This window comes from Brachyistius frenatus, unplaced genomic scaffold, assembly GCF_029030835.1.
Source record: "Brachyistius frenatus isolate BFR_SWC_R1_liver_20210118 unplaced genomic scaffold, ASM2903083v1 Contig_44, whole genome shotgun sequence".
Classification (NCBI taxonomy): Eukaryota; Metazoa; Chordata; class Actinopteri; family Embiotocidae; genus Brachyistius; species Brachyistius frenatus.
The window spans coordinates 2,929,706-2,948,450 of NW_027210643.1; the positions used below are offsets into that span (position 1 = coordinate 2,929,706).

Here is an 18,745-nt window from a genome sequence, read left to right on the forward strand (position 1 = left end):
CTTCTTCGAAGTACCATACATTTCACGGTATCGTTGATTCGGGCCAAACAAATCTGCAAGATTAGTTTCGAAAAAAAAAATGGTGTGGTTTCAAAATGTCAGAAAATAGTGAGACATTAAAATCGCATTACCTAAGAACCCAAAGGGACATCATAACTCTGGTTGTTTCTTTGCTAACACCCAAATATGTTTAGTTTACTGTCACATAAGACACATAAAAGCAAAAAAAAAAAAAAACTTAAATATGTGGCTGTTTTGTTTAAAAAAATAATTTAAGAAGCTATCAATTCATTGTCAAAATAATGGCGTGGTTTTTTTTTTTTTTCTTCGTCTTCTTTTATTTTTCAAAGCCAGAGCGAAGAGTATTTGCGTGTTATTAAAAGCGTGCTTGTATAGACGATCTTTGTATCGGAGTAACGGCACCGGCCAATAAAACCGCTCAGGGGCGTGTGTTTCCGGCAGAGCTCGTGAGGTCACAGTGCCAGAGTGGGCGTCAAAAAAATCCGTCCTCCATCCTTGAGCTCATACATGACTTCACGCTCAACGTTGCACAAGTTGAGCTACTTCAAATTGGGGGAAAATTTCCGGGCACGGTCGGCCGCACGAAGATGACGGAAAGCTCCGCGAACAAGCTGCTGAACGGAGACTCCTGTCACCGGACCTCGAATGGGAAAAAAGCGAGCAAAAATGGCTTCGTGAAGAACCACTGCCTGTTTCAACAACCGCAGAAGTATCGTCGCCCCAGGGAGAAGGTAAGGCCCGGCCGTCAAGTGCTCGACAGGAGGGAGCTCCCGTAAACAAACAAAAAGCTGAATTCGGCAGTGGAATAGTTTGAATTAATGTCAGTTTATGAGACACGTTTCCCGTGGTCGTACTGCGGCTGCATACTTTTTGTGTGGGAGTATTTTTCACCGGCGGCCGGACGGAAAAAGTGTGAGCCGGGTAGCAACGTGACGGCGACACGCAAAACGGTGCCTCGCGACAATCTGTACCGTGAATGTAATTAGTCCGGCTTTGTTGTTAAGCTTTAGGATTCACGTCAAGCATCGTGTCCCGAGTCCGTCAGCCTGTTCTGATGCGACCAAATGCGATATAACGCAAGGTAGTTGTTGCCATTTGAAACGGGACTATGTTCATTTCTTCTCGCTACCCTTATTTGTTATCACTTGTCATTATGATGAGCATTGTTGTGGTTTTACCTTCTATTCGGTGGGATGTGCTGTGAAAGCTGCACTAACTTCTGCGCTTTGAACTTCTTGTTTAGTGCCACCTGATCAGGGTTGATTGTAGTGGTGACTTTTTTGTTGTTGTAACTTTATACCCTGTTGTGTGTGTGTGTGTGTGTGTGTGTGTGTCGCTGTTCTCTCTTTACACCAACTGTAGTATGGAGCACACCGGGGTCATGTTGTGTTATATGTTGTGTTATTACTGGAGAAGCTGTCTGTCTCCTGGGAGAGGAGACCAGGAGTGTTTTCACACGACACTTCAGCGGGAGAGGAATGTCTCCGGGCTGTGAAGGGTGTGGTCCCTCCAAGTTTGAACTGACAACATCATTTGAATGTGTGTGTGTGTGTGTGTTTTTGGGGGTACGAGGTAGGGTACACATGTGTCTTTGTTGTGGTGTTTTTTTTTTTTTTTTCCCCAGTTGAAGGGAAACACAGAAGAGAGCATTATATTCCATAGTATTCGGCTGTCGTGCTCCTGGTTCACACAGCTGGGACCAGATTCTTACACCAAATACATCCTGATCCCGACAGGAGTCAAAACAAAAAAAAAACTGCAGGTCGTATCACTGCTGATTGTGTTTTCAGGTATCAGTGAGATTCTTAGCTTAGAGAAGATCATCTCGAGACACAAATGGACTTCACATCCACACAAATCTGTTGCAATGAACCCTCAAATGTGGTAAACCTTTGTGACAAAGATGTGTAACAGAGCCAGGATAGTTTACAGTTTCACATGAAACTTATTGTCCAATATGACATCAAAAGACTGAAATGTTAAACTTTACTGGAAATTAATGCATGATAAATAACTGTTAATGAAAAAAAACCAACCAAATAGAACAATTTCTAAACTATGATTAGCATCGTTTCATATTGGCACATATCAGACATTTATGTCATAGGCAAACATCAGGTACTAAAATCGTCCGAACCGATAAATTTGGATTTTTATATCTCTCTGATGAACTAAGTCAGTATTTCAACAACATTTTCATTCAGTGACGTCAAACGGTGTGATTGGCCGGACCTAATGTTATGCATTATTAGTACAATATTATCAAATCTCAAAGGTTGGTAATAGAATTACTGTAAACACTGGAAAAGTGGCATCACGTCATCCTGTTGTGATACGAGATCTGATCGCTCACGATAAACCCCCTGAAGTCAGATCCCCATAAGCTCATGTTTGCTTCAGGAAGCAGGGTGCAGGGGAACTCTCTGTTTTCGACTGTATCTTCAGTGTGTTTTTAAATCGGCTTGTCAAAATGGGCCCGGCCTCTGTTAGCTTCACACAAGACGAGTTCAGTGTTTTTATACATTTCACAGGAAGCCCGAGTCTCGGTCACAGATCGATAAGACATTTTCTCTACAGTCTGGGCCCTGAGCTGAAAAATTTATGATTCCTTATTCAGCTAGCTATAATCCCCATAGGGAACATGGTAGAGACTAGATTGGGGAAGGCAGGGAACCAACACTCGCAACAACTTTCAGCTGAGACATTGGTGCTAATATTTGCTCAGTAAAACTGCGCCGAACACTGAATCGACATTCAGCAGGGAGATGACTTACTCACCCATTTACTACGTTATCTCTAATGTGAAACGTGCACCACGAGCTTTTCCTATTGTGTAATATGATCGTCATCTATCGAGCTGCAGAGCAAGCGTGTGAAAGAAAAGACGTCCAAAGAGTTGACGTTTGCATGCTCCTCTGCTAACGGTTCCTATGATGATTGCCCAGCTATAAACGAAGGGCACAGGCCTCCCTCTCCTCAGTCTCTTGTCTGTCCACAGGTAGAAAAAAATTAAGCAAATATGGCGTCAAGCAAATTGTATTTAGCCACTGGGGTTGGCATCGGTGTGCAACAAAATGTGTTTTGTGTTCACTGTTTTCATAAACCATGAACCGCCGGTCTTTCAATGGATTTTCCTGGAACTTTTTGAGAGCGGGACCTGTTTTACTGGCTTTGTCGCGCACACACACCCACACACCCTCCAATGCTTTCCTGTTCCCGAGCTCGGAGGTATTTCTTAGAGAAGCATGACTGGTCACATGAGGTGTGGTTGCTAAGCTGCAGGGCAGAACCTGTAATGACTGACCGCCCTCAGATTTAGTGTTGGTTGACAACCAAAAAAAAAATCACACAGTCAAGCTTGAAATTACGCTGGTATTCTCAGGGGCCACGTTTATAAGGTCCCATAATCCAAGATCAATATTACTTTTCATAAAACTCAATGAATTAAAACCCTGGATTGATGGGCATTTTACTGCTCGCTGGTCCACAGGGACACAGCAATGGCCTGGGTCCCATGAATGCATGGGCTTATTGTAGCCTTTATTAGTTTTCTAATTCTCTGTCTAAGAAAAACACAGTTTTCGTAAATCAGCCCTGCTGTCGTCTAGTGTGTGTGTGCACCCACCGTTTATTGCTGCCTAGTGAAGCAGATTTAATGAGTAAACAGATCTCAAGTGTAGATAAACCTTTTTTTTAAAGCAGAAACCACCAATGTTATGAGGAAATACTCCTAAATCTCTTTTGTTGGGGCCAGATTTGTTAAATAAACCCATCTTTGTTTTTTTCTCTGAAGCGGAGTTCAAATTGAACTTGTTTAGATTGATAGTGATTAAAACTTCTTTTACTTTGTCGTCCCGCAGAACCAAAATGTCACGCATAACTCCAGCTTGTACAAGAAGCCCTACGTGGAGTCCTATGAGGAGACGCCTCTCCTGGTCGCAGTGCTCACCTACATGGGCTACGGCATCCTCACCGTCTTCGGCTACCTCCGGGACTTCCTCCGCCACTGGAGCATCGAAAAGTGCCATGTGGCCCGTGAGAGAGAGGAGCAGAAGGTAACGTAGTATTAATGAGTCTTTCATTGACCACAAAAGCTGATTTTAAACAAAGTGAATGGCAAAAAACTGAAGCCAAAGTCTGTGTATTTACTCCTACAACTAGTTTTAGTACTTCATCTAAGGTTTTCCTTCTTACAGGTTTGTTTTTGTACACATGCGTTGTGAGATAGCGCTTCAGTTTTATTACAGCAGCGTGTTGTTTATTTGAGTTTTTGACATTTAAGGCTTGAACAGAGCTGCTGTCCAAGTCACCTCTCACTGTATTTGCCGTCAGTGTTGTGTGTCGCGCTTGATTTCGCACCCATCATATCTGGTTCAACAGTAAATATGTACTGTTGCCTCTGTTTGCCGTAAAACGAAGATGGCTCCTTATGTACATACTGAATTGTGAAGTTGACATCAGGAAATCATCTGCACTTCCCCATTTTCTCTGTAGGATTTCGTCCCCCTCTATCAGGACTTCGAGAACTTCTACACCAGGAACTTGTACATGAGGATCCGAGACAACTGGAACCGACCGATCTGCAGCGCCCCGGGTGCCAAGATGGACCTGGTGGAGAACGTGTCTCACGACTACAACTGGACCTTCAAGTAAGTTGTGGAGTTGTGAGTCATTAGGAGTGTTTCTTGTTCCATGCTGGCACATGTACAGGGTTTCTTTAGAATCAAGGAGTTGCACACGGAGGTCGTCACTGCCTCTGAGGCGTGTGTTTATGTGCTAGTTGCACTGTAAGTCACTGACCTTGTATTTCTAATAATAAGAGTCATGATTCACATGGTTATGTTGAAAGCACTAGTATCTGTCACATGGTTTTAAAAAGAAAGACACGGCACACCACAAAACAAACAAGATAAAAAAAATTAAAAAAAAACTCAATCAGATCATCCTTAAACACACCGTCCTCTAAAGATGATAGCAGAAATATGAACATAATCTGAAGAGACGGCACAAAATTGAAATAATGGCGTGTAATTGATTTAATTACGTCCCGTTATTTGACTTCTATTCCTTCGTGTTACCTAAAGGAAATTGACAATACCTTAACTCAATGATCTCCAAGAGCGCGTTGAGTTCGCTGACACTTTAAAATATGTACAGCGATCTACACAAATGTTTATTTGACTGAGTGTCAGCAGGGCTATTAAATTTAAAAACAGTTGGAAAAATGGGGAGAGTTCATTAATATTTCTGTAGCGATCTCCCTTGTTCATTTAAAGCTTGTGTCATATTTGACTCTTATTCATCTGACTGGTATGTACTGTATCATGTGCATTGTGGCAGCTGACTTCCCTTGGGTCAATAAACTATTGTATATATTATCTCTGTTCATGATAACTGTGGCAGTGAAGGGGTCAACAGTGATCGAAGAAAAAAGAAAAAAACGAGGAGGGGAGGGGAGGGGTTGCCAAGCAACCAGCGCAGACAGACTCTCACACTGAAGGTAATTATTTGTATTAACCTAAAGTTCAGGTACCCATTTTCTGTCTCTGCCTGTGTTTCTCTCAGGCACACGGGCAGAGTGGTGAAGGACGTCATCAACATGGGTTCATACAACTACCTCGGCTTCGCTGAGAACACTGGAACTTGTGCCGACGCTGCTATCGAGGCCACGCACACCTACGGAGTCGGCGTGGGCAGCACTCGCTGTGAGATGGGTAAGGGTGAAAACATCACATTCGGTTTGTGTGAGGCCTTCATGGTTTGTCTTGTTTTGTTTTGTTTTTTTACATAATGAATCAAGTGGAGTTCCTAAAAGCCTCTGCCGATACTTTAACAGCTGCCCCACCCTTTTGTTCGCTTCACTCTTCGGCAAGCTGGAGTGGTTTTGAAGGACTGAAAGATTTAATGAAATATAATAATGCGTCGTGAGAGCTTTGAAATACAAGTCCTTCAGTTCAGCATTTAGTCTGCTGCAGCGTCCTTTTAACCAGGGCAGCTACTGATATGTTTGTCATGTTTAATCTTTTTACCTTTATCAGGAGGGAAGCTGAGGCTACTGGTGTGTTTAGCTTAAAGAAAGTGGACTGATTGCAGTGTTTGTTCAACAGGTACAAAGAAAAATGTCTTAAGTTAAACATCTCTCCTGTAGGAAACCTCTGCTTGTTTCAGTTCACTGAGGGGAAGCTGCAGTGAAAACTGACATGTTGACATTTTTCAGGGAACCTGGACATCCACGAGGAAATGGAGCAGTTGGTTGCCAGGTTTCTGGGAGTCGAGTCATCCATGACTTTTGGCATGGGCTTCGCAACCAACTCCATGAACATTCCTGCTCTGACTGGGAAGGTGGGAAATTTCACTCGCTTCCTTTGTTTTTTTGTCGCCCTGAGCATTATATACGTCTTCATTTGATTACTTAAAGCCTGCGTTTGTGTTATCACGCTGACCCTGTACCCACTGTAACAGTTTCATTGTTGAGGAAAACCACCTCTTCCTGTGTAAAGTAAAAAACAAGATGCTTTTTCAGATGTATGGCCAGGCTCGACGAGTTCAGGCTGTTCTACAGCACGCTAGTTTCCGGCACAAACTTTCAAAACACTCTGACTGGAGAGTGTTGGTATTTGGCTTTTCCAAGTCTCTGTTGTTCTCACCAAAAAAATAACCACACACATACTAGTCTTTACTTGCTTTTTTCCTCCGTTGCCAAAGTCGCTTGAACAGGATGTAGAAAACTGAGCGGACAGGCGCGTGTCACTGTACCTTGAGACTTCGACAACACATTTCCTGAAACACAAACACGGATGGACAAAGAGGAATTACCTCAAGACTGTGAAATGGAAAGATTTGAATCAGTGCCCTTGTCACACGGGTTCATAAATTCCTATGTCGAGCTGTCATATTTCTTCTTCCTCATTGCGCGATTGTGGATTGTGTAACAAGCTCCTTTATTCATTGACTAGAGGAGATGGTGGGACCTGTGTGAGTTTAGAAGCTGAATACGATCCGAGAAACATCATCCTGGAAAAATGTTTGCCTGCTAATTGGAAGTTTATGTGGCTGTTGTTTGTGAGGGAAGCTTGTTTTCTAATGGGACAAAAATCAGAAACAGATTATTATGGGTCCAGTTTTAATAGAAAACAATCACATATTTAATTGCTCACAATAGGCTAATTATTTCCCAATTTAATACATGTAGTAATAATATTAATGATGATGTTATTAAAGAGTATTATTTGACAGCTAGAGAATAATGTTTTCAGGTCTTTGGGACCTTCTCTTATATGTTCTAGGGAAGAAACCGTAACTGCAGCACGTGCGCTGTACTCCGTCACATTAAAGGTATGCAAGGTTCATGTGAAGAGCGTAACATGAATAGCCCTGCCTCCAAACCTGGGAGTTAAACTGTGAATATGTTCCACACACTTCCGTTTAGTCTTCCTCGGAGAAGAAGTAAAGACTGGGCTGTGAAGTCATTGCTCAACACTAAAACTTCCGCGTATTCAAATGTTGCAAGCAAAGCTCTGAGGAAAAAGTGTTTGACTTCTCTGGGAGTGCTGCTCTCCTCACGTAGAAACAGAGATGGCCGCTTGAAGTTTGTCGACTCTTCTCCTCTAGTTTGAAAAGATCATGTTTTTCTTTTCCTTGTTGAAGGGTTGTCTCATCCTGAGCGACGAGCTGAACCATGCGTCACTGGTGCTGGGTGCTCGCCTGTCTGGCTCCACAATTCGGGTCTTCAAACACAACAGTGGGTGACTCCTCGATAACTTTTATAAAAACAGATGCTACTGTGAATTCCAGTTTACCCAGAGCATGCAGCAACACAGAACACAGGATTAAAGTGGGTTAAATGGCTCTTTTAACACTCAGCAACAATTAGCTGTAATCCACTTTATCCAACTGAATAGTAAATACAATTAACATGGGTGTGTGTGTGTGTGTGTGTGTGTGTGTGCGCGCCCAAACTGTCTGATACCTTTCTTACTCACCTCTCCAGTTGTGCATTTGCTCTGTTACCTCTTTCTTATTTATTATTCTGAATCAGAGAGTCGTGGGTGTGATTGTTTTTTTGGCTCAGGACGAACACACACACACACACACACACACACACACACACACACACACACACACACACACACACACACACACACACACACACACACACACACACACACGGTCACCAGAGATCATGATTTAAAGTTACGTTTAAGCTGCCAGGAGGCTGACCAGCTGACTGCTGTGATCATAAAATATTGATACTCATTCATTGATGAAGTAAAGCGCTCATGTTATTGAAGAGAAGTAGAATCTATCCTTAGCTGACAAACTGCTGTTATCTTTGGATCAGAAATGTATTTTTCTTACAATCGCTGCTTTAGTAAGTAACTTAAATCTGTGTTTTACCCATAATGCCTTCTGTTCTGTAGACATGCAAAGCCTTGAGAAGCTGCTGAGAGATGCTATCGTGCATGGGCAGCCTCGAACCCACCGGCCCTGGAAGAAAATCCTTCTAGTGGTGGAGGGCATATACAGGTATGAACAACAATCTGCACAGCACTCAAACTCACAAGCCTCGAGGAGGGAAAAGGGCCCGAGCTTGATAATCCACTATCATAAAAGTTTCATTTCTGTTTTATTGTTATTAAACTTAGTATTTTTGTGCACATTGCATTGTTTCCTGACAGTTACTCAACACCCACAGTTTTGTGGTTGAGAACCCATTAATTTTTATTTAGCGTGTCTAACAGTCACTTTTGTTTTACGTTGTAGAAAAAGAATGAAGCGCTATCTGAACAGATAGCGCTGTATTATATTTAACGCTATTCTTCCACGACGCTGCCGTTGGTGTCTTTGATACTAATCAGCAGGAGAATCCATTAAAGAGATTATGGTCACGAGGCAAAGGTATTGATGTACTAAATCTGCCGCAGGTCTTAAAGGCTGTTTCATGATATGAACACGGCTCCGTCTTCACTGCAGCAGCAAACTCATTTGCAGTAAAAAAATGTTCTTTTACACGAGAACTGAAGCAATATTTCAGCGGGTGAGAGTTTCTCTGCATTGATTTTCACCTGATACTGCAGTCACCTGCTGACCAAAATCTCACTCTACCAAGATCATTTCAGGTGGGACCAGATATGAATAGTAGTTGTACATGTAGAAGTTTACCTCTGACCTCTAAAATAGTATTATTCCCTGATTTTACTGTCTAAATATGTAAAATAAAGGCAATTTGAAAGTGTGTCCATTCTCCTTTAAGTGTAACGTATTCTTTGTTCTTTGAAGGTACTTAATATAAAAGCAATCAATTCCGTTGATCGATATGTCTGTCGGAGAAGCTGCCCGACAGACTCGATAGCCTTTACTAATGCAACGTTAATGGGAGTTTCATCTCCACTGGGATTTCCAGAGCAAACACATCACCTGCTAAAACTGACGGTGCTTTGCTGGCACACACATTAACACGTACACATACACAACTCGGCGAAGGTGAGACATTCACCCTGTCAGGGCAACGGCACAACACAGCAGTTTCTGGGTGTTAATGGGGGCTTCAGTTCATATTAGGATATTACATTCAAATTAAGTGCGTATTGAATTTAAGTATGCCATTTATTTATAATTTCTTTTGTTCTCCTGAAGTATGGAGGGGTCCATCGTACGTCTGCCGGAGGTCATAGCTCTGAAGAAGCGCTACAAGGCCTACCTGTACCTGGATGAGGCTCACAGTATCGGGGCCCTGGGGCCCAACGGCAGAGGGGTGGTGGACTACTTCGGCCTGGACCCCAAAGACGTCGACATAATGATGGGAACTTTCACCAAGAGCTTCGGTGCTGCTGGAGGATACATCGGAGGCAACAAGGTCAGTGGACGGACAGACAGACAGGAATATGAAGCCGTTAGCCTTTTAGTGGAAGAAATGAAACCTACCGATTACAGTAGATGGAGATCTTACTCATCCTCAGCTCCTTGTGTGTCATTCAGTGTTGGTATCCGTTACACTTAACAGGAAATGTAGCTTTCTGTTTGTCTGAAAAGGATTTCACTCCGTGTTTGCTTTCACTTTCAGCCAGAGATTTTACTCACATTTTGTGCTGCTTTAATTTGCCGAAGTTAAGGAAAACACACAAGTACAAACTGAGAACTTGGATACAAGGTGGATCTCCATCTTCAGCAACACCATTAAAAGCACAAACGGTCTGAAACAGATACAAATTATTGGACAGTAATGTCCAAAATGCTGGCATATGATGATTTACAATATTGTTGTTCTAGAGCTGCACACATTTGACAGATAAACTTGAACTCCTCTTGATTCAGTTTGTGTGTCAGAGGGAAGTAAAATGCTAATCGATGCAAAATAAATACTCTTTGTTTTGTCTTCGTTTCAATGACAAATTAAATCAGTGTCATTTCGCTGTCAGGAGCTGATCGACTACCTGCGGAGCTACTCTCACAGCGCTCTGTACGCCACCTCCATGTCGCCTCCTGTAGCCCAGCAGATTATCACCTCCATGAAGATTATCATGGGAGAGGACGGGACCACGCTGGGTAGGTGACAGAAAACAGCACCAACACACGGGCAGTGTTGTGGAGTGAGTTTTGCAGACAGTCATCAAAATGGCAAGATAAGCAGCTTTAAGCACGATCCACTGTGTTTGATGGACATCCTCCTTCTCTGATAGCTGCTGTTTATTTGTCGATGTGCCCACATGGCACGCAGAGACCTTCCGGGGGAAAAGGTGCACCATCGCAAGTAGTACATGTTTGGGTTGATGTAGCATGTGAATTGAAAGCTAACACTTTTATTTGTGCTTTGTTTTCCTTCAGGTTTAAGGTGTTTGGAAATTCCTAAAATCCTCCTAACTTATTGAATTTGTAGCGAGGAGTCTGAGCTCAGCGAGTGATTTAGGACAGAAACCCTTGTCTTAGTGAGGAGGTTTGCACCCGAGTCATTTTTCCAGTTACCAAATATGTGAACGCTGCGATCACTTTCATTTCTGACGGTACTTCAGTGAGTGTGAGAAGCGAACATCACTAATGAGATCGACCACAAACATCATCCCTGCGTGAAAGAATTGTCAGCGTTTCAGTAACGTGACGTCATTCAGCATTTGATGAATATTTTTCTTACCTTATTGTACTTCTGCAATTTTTTTGTCCCCTTAACAAATTCTTAAGCCTCTTAAAATTAAAAGTCCTCCTCCCTGCCGCCAACCGTTTTTCTCCTTAGGAGCTCTCTCTAGGGTTGAGGTGCTTTGTGAAGATCTTTTATCTTTACAAGGATCTACTCCGAACTTAAGTCACTTAGAAAACTTCACAATTCTAAGAATTATCTCAGAGTTTCGTCTCTTGGAGGAACTCTTAGGAATCTTTGTGAATACCCTGGTTTTTTTGGTCACTTTCATTTTTTTCAGTGTGATTTGAATTATAATATTTTTGCCTGGTAGCTTCAGACATGACCACAAGATGGCAGTACAGACCCGTTGCTCAGATTTTATTCTCAGGACTGTAGCAGAAGGCTGGTGAACATACCACAGTTACTCGGCATGCTTTTCCTTTCAGCTCACATCATCTTTGCCAGCTTTTGTACCTTGACTTGACGAGTGTGGTTTTTTTTTTCTCCCTTTTTCCCTTTTTCATTCACGACCAAGTGATAAAGGCCAGTGTTGATGGCCAACTGGCAATTATTCACCAGCAAATAAAAGTGTGTTAGGCAGCTTTATCAGAATTATATGACATGGGTTAACCCTTTTTACTGCATTGTAGATAAATGCCACACAGGTCAATGCCCTTCCTACATCAAAGTTATTTCCTGTTTTAAATGATCGCAGTCTTATTTTTCACTACAGCTGCAGTGGAAGTGGAAAATCTCTCTTGAAAATTATTGTTTATTTCCTAACAGTTAAAAATACTGACTTCAGATTTGAAGCACCTTTTTTGGTGAGCTGTAAAGTTGTTCTTTGATATGGCAGCTGCTTTTTTTTTTTTTTTTTTTTTTAACTAAGCAGTCTCATGATAGTGGGACAAAACCTGCAGTTTGAATTAGCCACTTTGAGAATGGCTAATTTGAAAGTCTCTCTGAAGACCTCCACATCAGACCCCCCCCTGTCTTTATGTGGCAGGATTTTTTTTTCTAAACTGATCGGTGGACAGTTCGCTGCTTTTGTTTGATTAAGGCCACGCTGATGGAAGCTCTTCCACCCTCTCCCTTTATGGCTTTCAGATGTGTGTTTCTCTGTCTACGTGTGCTGCTTTTTTTTTTTGTCTTCACATTGTGGGTCTAAAGCAGCTTGGTGCTCCGGTCCAGAGATCTGCCAGAGACTCTCCTGCACACACCGATAGATGACAAAGTCCTGTTATTCCTTGCGGGGCTTGATTGATTCTTAAAACAGGAATAAACACCTGCAGTGACCTTTATATTGCTGCATCTCTTCAATGTCACAAAGTCGTCCTCTTAATCATTTCTGGAAAGAGACGGCCAGACTAGCTGACCTTGCAACACATCCCAGCCTGACAAGTTTTCCTCGTAGGAGAGTAACAATGGCGGCGTGATTGGTTGCAGCCCCTGTCACTGTTTGAAATTTAAGCCTTTGAAGATTCAGATGCTGACACAAAGTCAGAGTGACAGTTAAGCTGCCTGCTAAAGGTTTGTTGTTGCCTTCACGTTGCTAAGGAGGGATGCTCAGGTCAACAGACACAGGCCTGCTTCAGATATCAAATATACAGACAAAAAGAGAGAAGACAGACAAAATGAAGGAAAGAACAAAGCATGTGAAAAGCAAAGTGTGAATTTTATGTGCTATTGTTTTCTGGGAATACCTTTGGCTTCCCCGACGATGGAAACAGTGTGGATAAATATAATGTCAGACTTTGTTGTGTCTCAGGGTGCTTTGAAGCTGTGTTGTTTCTTCTCTGTTTTGGAGCCCAACCAGGCAGATGTCTGTTGCTGTTGGCGCTTCGTGCCATATGGTTATTTGTTTGGTTAAGATGCTATCTGTGGAGGCTCGGCCCGAGGATTCAGCGAGGGAATCCACAGCGTGCATCAGACTGACACGTGATGATTGATGCATGTTTAGCTTCAGCCTCTTGACCTCGAACGAAAACAATTCTGTTTGTCTTCAAAGACCCGTCTCCAACAAAGCGTAGGACATGTTAAAAGACATTCATTTACGTGAGAGCTTTGCACCTTTTTTGTTTTTGGTTGACATGGTTTACTGTGAATCGTACATCTCTTTGAGGCGTTGTGCTGAAAAGAAGGCTAAAAAAAAAAAAAAGAAAGATTAGGCCGTCGGTGGTGAAACGCTTTACAAAGAACATGTGGTTTCTTTTATTTGGCCACAGAACAAGAGCAGATTATGAAATTTCACAAAGCTGACGAGCACAAGTAATAACCAAAAATAGTGTCCAGTACACCCTCACAGGTGTTTTCACTCCGGCTGATTAGTCGGCCGCTCAGGTTGACTGGAATGCGTGAGATCACGCAACTTCATGTACTAATAGGAGTCATAAAAGTGGAGGTTGTCCTGTCCTGTCAGGTGCTACAGGGGAGGGAGGAAAATGCCAACCAAGAAGAGATAGTATGTGCACAGGCAGACGTGATGAGAAGAGGTCTAACCTGGTGGATGGAGTGAAAACACCAGTGTGGGTGTGGATGGGCTTCAATCAACGCCAGGAGGTATTCATTGGTAAACAGTGAAGGTTTAATTGGAACAAAAAAAGGTTAAAAACTAGACCTTTTAATGAAAGATTTATGTAAATTGTGATTCGATCAGTTGACAGAATGTTTTTGTGTTGTTGTTGATTTCATTGGTGATGTTCCTGAGCTGCGCTTCCAGTAGAGTAAAGCATCCCTCGCCACTACAAACCTGAGAAGATTTTCATGCACACATCCAAGCTGATTTGAGGAACGTACCAATGAGGATCACTGATGCCCAGCATTGTGAAAAATGAAACTCGATTGTGAGTATTTTTCCTCTCTACTTTTTTCCAGGTGCCGATCGCCTCAGGCAGCTTTCAGAGAACACCACCTACTTCCGCAGGAAACTCCGCGAAAAGGGCTTCATCATCTACGGCAACGATGACTCGCCTGTCGTCCCCATGATGCTCTACATGCCTGCCAAAATTGGGTACGTGATTTTTTAAAAATCAAATATTGAATGCTTTCATTTGCGAGGGATATAAAAGTTTGCCTGCTGTGTTATTTCAGTTTCACATGTCAGAGTGAACATCATCTAAAATGAGGGGGTGACGGGATTACAGAGGTCAGATCATGGTCAGGACGGCAACGTGTTGCCCCGTGTCAAAAGCTTTCTTTGCTTTTCAGGGCTTTTGGTCGAGAAATGTTGAAGATGAACATCGGCACCGTGGTCGTCGGCTTCCCAGCTACACCCATCATTGAGTCCAGAGCTCGCTTCTGTGTTTCAGCTGCTCATACCAGAGATATGCTCGATATAGTAAGTCATCCGATAAGCTGCCCAAAACACAATAGGGCGGCACGGGGGTGCAGCGGAAAAAACACGGTCACCGCAGAGCAAGAAGGTTCTGGGTTTGAAGCCGTATGTGTAGAGTTTTCATGTTCTCCCTGTGCCACAGTGGCTTTTCTCCGGGTGCTCTGTCTTCCTCCCACAGTCTAAAGACGAGCATGGCAGGTTCATTGGTGACTCTAAATTAGCCGTCGATTTGAATGAGTGAGTGATGAGTGGTTGTCTGTCAAAGTCAGCTGGAGCAGGCTCCATCCCATCCACCACCTTTCGTCTTCCCTTTTTCTCTCTTTCTTAAATCTCCTTCCCTGTTGTTTGAGAAATAGACCAACTTCTGTGTGCATGGAAACAAAAACTGCATGAAACTTACTCTAAAATGTTCATCACCTCATTAAAAAGGTGTTTAAAGTGTTGCTTCGTTAAACAACAACAAAAAAACGGAGGAAAAAAACCCACATAATTCTCCAGTCACGTCTTCCAGTGTAGGGAGACATCAGTAAAACTCGTTTTTCAAACAATCTGAGCTCTTTGTTTTTACTGAATGCTGCCTCTTTAAGTTTTTATTCATCATCCGAGACGCACTTGAGATTTCTGTTTAGAGCGTGTCTTCTTCCGTCAGTGGATCCGATTCAAGAGATGCTGTTACAGGACAGACTATTTTATCACTGAGGGCTTCATTTTATTCTCAACATGATTTAAGAGTTTGTTTTGATCCAGCGTGGGTGATCGTGCTTCCAAGCCCTCTGTTAATCAAGCAGATCTGTCTGCCTGACTGACAGCTGCGTGTGCGTGTGCGTGTGCGTGCGCGTGTGTGTGTGTGTGTGCGCCTGTTGAATCATAACGGCCCCCAATATGTCCTTTATTATGGAGGAACCTAGCAGGCCAAGCTGTCTTCAAAGATTACAGCGGGGCTCAGACAGAGACTTTTATTTGAGCTGCTCCGTTTCTCCAAAGACACTTCATTCGTCTTACTGAGCAGCATGTCAACACCGTTCGTAATAGTCCATTTAAAGGGCATCAGTCCGCCTTTGTAGAGCACTTCGAGGAGCCGCTTTTTCCGTCTTTGGAAAAGCCAACGCTCGCTATTTCTCAAAGCATGGAATCAGAAAAAAGGTCAGGAGGAAGGTAAATTGTTTCCAGGTGCCCTGCAGTGTGTTGCAATGCTGATACAGTCTGTGGTGGAAAGATGTGGAGGAGTTTCTGTTCACTTGTGGTTTACACAGGCAGCCTTCTGTTCACCTTTTTGCTTTTGGAGTCCTCCACTTCTTCACCCCCCTGACACGTTAAAAAAAAAAATCCAAGCTTGAGGTTTTTCACTCCATTTGTCACCTACAGACACAATCCTCCTTCAAGCTGTGGTGTCTGCTCATCTTTCTTTTCTTTTCTTTTTTAAAAAAATTTTTTTTTACTGTCTTGTCATTTTGACCGATGGAAATAAAAATCTTTTTGGATTCTGATTAATCGCATTCTTCCCGTTGCTTCGTCAGGCGCTGGAGGCCATCAGCGAAGTGGGCGACCTGCTGCAGCTCAAGTACTCCAGACGTGAACAGCCGCTTCCCTCTCTGGGGTGGATGTCCGAGGAGAGCGTGCTTCAGGACTGAGCCACGTCATCGCCTCCATGTCACCTCAAACCACCTCTTCTCACCTCACCGTCCCTCTCTTACTTGTAGCTTTTCATCTTTTACCCCCTCATCGCCCCCTGAGCCAGTCTCTCCGCTTCTCCACATCTCCTCACATCAGACCCCCGTGGAATCATCAGAACCAAAGTGTCCACAGGTCCGACCCGCCGTGAAGCCTCGTGTACAGGCCCGTCTGCAGTCTTGTGACCCGGGAGGACCAAAACCAAGATACAGCATATCCGTATCCGTCGTTACAAAGTCCTAACTTATTGTGACTGCATTTGTCTTAAGTCTTATTCCTGTGTGCACATTGAATGTGTGTCTTATTTGTGCAATAATAACAGCAATGTGGAGTTTCTTTGTAATCCAAAACAACCTACAGCAAAGTCGACAAGAGCTTCGCCTTCAGTTCCTGCTTTGTGCACTTGGAGGAACAGAAATATGATCATAGCTGTTGTTATGATGCACACAAGAGGAAAAAAAAAATCTGTAAATATAATTTATCACAAAGTCTGTAATACTGCCGTAGGGTTGCATCCCAAACCTCAGAGATGCATTATTTCACAGGAATAAGCATGTGTTCTCCATATGTATTTATCTGATTGCTTTTTTTCTTAATCACTTGTATTTGAAAAGAGCGTAGAGAATATTGGATTATTTCCCTAACCAAAGGATATATATATATATATATATATATATATGTGTGTGTGTATATATATATATATATATATATTTTATTTTATTTTTTTCACCTTTTCTCTTTAAATGCAAAATAGAAGTTCCAAAAGAAGAAATTTAACAGGGAAAGAATTCCAGGAAGCAAGACTAAGGACAATAAGGAATATTTTTTTTTTACTGCTTATTTTCCAGAAAGATTTTTCAGCCTTATTTACTGTTTACACCTGCACTCAAAAAACAAACAAACAAACTTGAGCCTTGTGTCTTTAACATTTCTATAAGCTAATGAGCAACATGTGATTTTTTTTATTTGATTTTCCCTCAATTCATTCTCACTGAAGTGCTTTCATATGAATCAGCGATCTGAGCACGACGCCACGCTGTAACTCGGATCTGTATGTATGACGATGGCGCTCCCACACTCATCTGATATACAGACAGCTTTATTTATTTAAAATGTCTTTATCATCCTTCAGCGAGTGATTTTTTTTTGTTTGTTGTTGTTTTGTTTTTTGTTTTGTTTTGTTTTGTGAAACTGATTGAAAGGCAGCTCCAAATGTGTCCAGTGGGAAGTGTGTATTTTAATTGACTACTCTACACGTCTTAACTTCAGTGCAGCACTACTGACGGGCATTTTAAATGCACAGATGACGTAGTCACTGAAATATGAAAGATTTCTTTGGATATAATCCAAATGTGATTATTTTTTTTTTCTTGGTTTATCGTCTGTGATCATCCTCTGGAATGACATTCCGTCTCGACCTGCTTTCAGTGTCTGGTTTACTGTTCATGTCTTCTCTGTGTGAGGTCACCTCCAACATGGCGGACAGGAAGGCCGCTGTGTTTGTCTGTTCTTATCGATGTGAACTGGAGGTCGGTGTCAGATCGCCGTTTTTGGCATTTTGAGTACATCATCACAACTACTTGGGGTATTTTAACTCTATATCAATTACACATCAGTCATATTTTTTTGTGTGGGGCATTCCAATATTTTCATTTTCCACCAAAAAAAAAAAAAAAAAAAAATGGCTTGAATAACAACTCGGTGATGCATTTGCTTTTAATAAATAAAATTAAAAAATGTGGAACACATGACTCTGATCTGGATGCAGACTTCATAAATGTGCTCTGACATAAAGAATTTTCTTCTCATCAAAGTTTCCTCTGAAGCTGTCAGCAGCACCATGCAGTATGTTAGGTCTCTACGTTTCTGTCCATGGAAGCAAAAAGATGTAATTGCAAACAGCAACATGGCTGTTTTTCTCAGCCAGGTTTCCCCTCACTGAAACTGCACATGCAACGGGCGGGCAGATTATTTGAATACGGAGCTGCTTGCAACTCTTTGATGAAAGATTTTCCAGCCAAGCCGCGACAAATACCTGTAAACTGGCCTGCAGTGACAAACAGAAACTTTCTTAGTTGCTTTTGCCCTTGGACTTGTATTTGGGTTGAAGGTAAACCACTTGGAGGAGTTTGTAAAGTCATGATGTTTGTTGAGCATGCTGTTGGAAACAGTGCTGCGAACATTAAATCACTTTTATTTGTATGGAGTCCTGGAATGGTTTTATGTTTATTTACAACAAGCACACAGACTGCAGGAACAACTTAAAATGTCATGAAGAGCATGTTCCAAAGCCTGTTTGACTGATAAGCCACAGTTATTATAGTGGGGCGAGATCATGACTTGTTTGCAAAATGGCACAGCAGTGGGAATATTTCACTTCAGATTCAAGACTGTAAGATTAAAAGTACTTTTCTCAAAGGGAATTTGCATATCGCGTCTTGCAGCCTGGTAGTTTCTATCGTGTGAACCAGACCTTGTACCTTATCAAGTACCTCCGTGGCCACAGCAGCACCCCCTCCGCACAGCTGTGAGCAATGAGCATCCCACCCCCCAACTCCTTCAGCATCAACCCTCTGAATGCGTGCGTAAAAGGCAAGTTTACCGAA

The 18,745-nt window shown here is 42.4% G+C and overlaps 1 protein-coding gene across 1 annotated transcript; it reads left to right on the forward strand.

Moving 5' to 3' along the window:
* Positions 1–501: 501 nt before the first annotated feature.
* sptlc2b (serine palmitoyltransferase, long chain base subunit 2b) lies at positions 502–18,341 on the forward strand. Its single transcript, XM_069703117.1, has 12 exons — positions 502–752; positions 3,882–4,076; positions 4,516–4,670; positions 5,587–5,735; positions 6,239–6,363; positions 7,669–7,762; positions 8,442–8,547; positions 9,658–9,877; positions 10,440–10,566; positions 14,009–14,144; positions 14,342–14,471; positions 15,986–18,341. Exons 1-12 carry the CDS (start codon positions 609–611, stop codon positions 16,097–16,099), a joined length of 1,695 nt encoding a protein of 564 aa, XP_069559218.1. The 5' UTR covers positions 502–608; the 3' UTR covers positions 16,100–18,341.
* Positions 18,342–18,745: the final 404 nt, after the last annotated feature.

What these genes read in the sequence shown, in the direction of transcription:
- sptlc2b (XM_069703117.1), top strand. Translation starts at nt 609, where the DNA reads ATGACGGAAAGCTCCGCGAACAAGCTGCTGAACGGAGACTCCTGTCAC. An exon ending in TTCCTGCTCTGACTGGGAAG is followed by an intron (nt 6,364 to 7,668) that starts GTGGGAAATTTC and finishes TCCTTGTTGAAG; the next exon opens with GGTTGTCTCATCCTGAGCGA. An exon ending in AGAGGACGGGACCACGCTGG is followed by an intron (nt 10,567 to 14,008) that starts GTAGGTGACAGA and finishes ACTTTTTTCCAG; the next exon opens with GTGCCGATCGCCTCAGGCAG.